The 2,877-nt window shown below is 36.6% G+C and overlaps 1 protein-coding gene across 1 annotated transcript; it reads right to left on the bottom strand.

Moving 5' to 3' along the window:
* Positions 1-665: 665 nt before the first annotated feature.
* Positions 666-2,877, bottom strand: LOC100373444 (E3 ubiquitin-protein ligase TRIM71-like). Its single transcript, XM_006823508.3, has one exon. It carries the CDS (start codon positions 2,664-2,666, stop codon positions 813-815), a length of 1,854 nt encoding a protein of 617 aa, XP_006823571.2. The 5' UTR covers positions 2,667-2,877; the 3' UTR covers positions 666-812.

The following is a 2,877-nucleotide window of genomic DNA, read 5'->3' as shown; positions in this document are numbered from 1 at the left end:
TTTGTTTTCAACTCAATGTGTATCCCGCAAAACAGTTTCATCATCATCCACATAATAAGGATTTGCTTTGAGGGTGAAAAAGCAGTTTTCAATGCCAATATGTGTGTATGTCCGACAAACTCAATACTTTACATCAATAAATAGCATTAACTACGTCTTACAAGTCAATGTGATTTCATCTCCATAACGCGACGTGGCAGGAGGAACTTCAAAAACACCAGCTATGTGATGTATGTCGGATAGTATTTTGAGAATATCCGGTGAATTTGGGAAGTTCATTTAAAACAGGTTATTGTTTCAAGTTAGCGGGTGCTGTCGTTCCACGTACATATTCGATCAAACGTAAATATAAGATTTTCCAATTATGCTTTTTGCAGTAATTCTGCCAAACTTTACTGCACAGGTAGGAAAGCTCAGACCACAATCTGTTCTGAGTCCTTTAGTGGCCTGAGAGCAAACAATAATGTTCACTTTTTGTACATCAATAGCGCCATCTGCGACGAGTTTACCCGTCATTTGGAAATCACTCTAAAAGGAGCGGCAAGAAAAAAGCTAAAGTACTCATTGCATTTCATCAAATATTACAAAACGGTGATTCATTTTGCCAATTACACAACGTTTACTTATTAGCTTTTCCGAAATGCAACAATTTAGAACAACAGCCGTGTACGTAGCCTTAGAGAGGCATATATTACAATTTTACACACACAGAATTTTCAACAACGACAAATACATTTTACTTAACAGCACAAACACATACTATTTGGCAACCATTAAAATTCGCAATATTCCCTTCCCTTTCAGGTCAAAGGTCATTTAATTTGATTGACAATCATCATTCCTGATGGAAAGATTTTAATACAATCCGAGCGATCAGTGACTACAAGTTTACCATCATCAGTAATTGCAATACCTGTAGGACCATACAGTACTCTTCTACCACTAGCAATATTGGTTATAAATTCACCTTTACTGTTAAACAACTGCACTCTATGGTTGTTAGAATCACATACATGAATATTATCATTCTTATCAGTAGCAATGCCACAGGGCCAGTCAAACTTGTCATTTGGATGGCCACTGAATGCAAACATAAATAAACCATCAGACGTAAAAACCTGAATGCGACCATTCCCTGCATCTGAAACAATTATACATCCCTTACTATTGATAGCTATAAACATTGGATATTCAAATTGACATGACCCTTGACCCTCACTACCAACTGACTTAATATACTTAAAACCTGCTTTTTCATATAATCTTATACAATGTGCATCACTATCAACCACATATACAATACCATTATTATGGTTGATAGCAATTCCACACGGATCCTGTAATTCTTTCCCACCAAAACACATAACCTTTCCATATTGATTACATACAATCACCTGATTATTTCCTTCATTACCTACCCATGATCCATCTGTAATGAAGTATGTATTATCTACTGATACTGCTACATCTATGGGTCTGACTGGTTTACTATATCCTGTAAATTTTAACTTTGACTTTTGTGTACCATATATATCTATAATCTGAACTCTCTCATTCCTATTATCAGCAACCACAATATCACCACATGTATTGATACTCACTCCAAGTGGTACATCAAACATCTCCGGTGCCGTGCCTTCTCCCCCTATAATTTTCTCTAATTTCATTGGAGTATTTGTAACATGTGATGATTCTTGCGTTTGCTGATATGAATGTGAGACATAATCTACCTCTGTAGTCTGAAATGTTCCCAGCATGCCTTGCAGTGTGATGTCACCAGGATAAAACTGTGGAAGTGATCTATTTTTATCATTCCATGTTGTATCAAGTGACATCATACTTTTCAGTTGATTTGTTGTTTCTTTACTAGTTTTCATCAGCTGTGTAGCACTGCTATATTGTAATAAATTGTTTATAAACGTTATTGTACTTGTCAGTAGTTCCTCAGTTGTTTCATACTGGTGCATTTGTCTGTTAATCTCTTCATTCATTTTGTCATAATCAGTTTTTAATTTAGTCAAGTGACTGCTTTCTTCCTGCTTTATTATTTTTGTTAATTTCTCAATAGTTTCTCGTGAATGTTTCTTTATCTGTTGTTTTCGCTGCAAATGTTGTTTTTCTAAATCCTCAGTTAGTTTTGTGGCACTTATTTTGCTTTGTTTTACTTCACTTTGTTTTGCTTTCAAGAGTTTTATGTGATCTGTTGCCATCTTACAAAATCTATCTGCAGCCCCCTCTACGTCGATTATTGCATGACCTTTGTGCTTTGACCTCAAACATAAATGACAGATTGCTACTTGACATTGCTCACAGTAAAGTTCAGTAAGTTTGTCTTGATGAGAAGTACAACAAACAGAAGCCAATGCTATCGACTTGTCCCGTAATTTGGCCTTTTCAAGTTCTTCAATAGTCATAATACGATGATGTCGACTGACTGGCATTTTACTGTGAACTTTGGTGCACGTTGTACACAAATCCATAGCACAGTCTACACACCTGTTTGTTGATGAGTTTTCTTCACAACCATGGCATGTTTTATCGTCTGGATGCCTTTCCTGTTCTTCAACCATGTCTATGACAGAATTAATTATCGTACTTGGCGGGAGTTCGTGGATGTTACTCACGGATATACGTTGTCTGCAGTTTGGGGCATTTAACCGTGTCATGTGGTCCTTTCAACTTCACCAAACACTGCTCACAGAATGAATGGCAACATGGTAAAATCTTTGGATTCTTGTAACGTTCCAAACAAACAGAACATGTCAGTAGATCTTCATCAATCTTGTTGACAGATCGTTTAGCTGCCATGGTTCACAGTGATTCGTGGTTCGAGAATGATTTCGAAATATGACAACGACAAACCAACTGAACGTGCCA

Source organism: Saccoglossus kowalevskii, chromosome 12 (assembly GCF_978046115.1).
Source record: "Saccoglossus kowalevskii chromosome 12, keSacKowa6.1, whole genome shotgun sequence".
Lineage (NCBI taxonomy): Eukaryota > Metazoa > Hemichordata > Enteropneusta > Harrimaniidae > Saccoglossus > Saccoglossus kowalevskii.
Note: the sequence above shows the minus strand (reverse complement) of the source record. Positions and strands in the feature narration are given on the sequence as shown.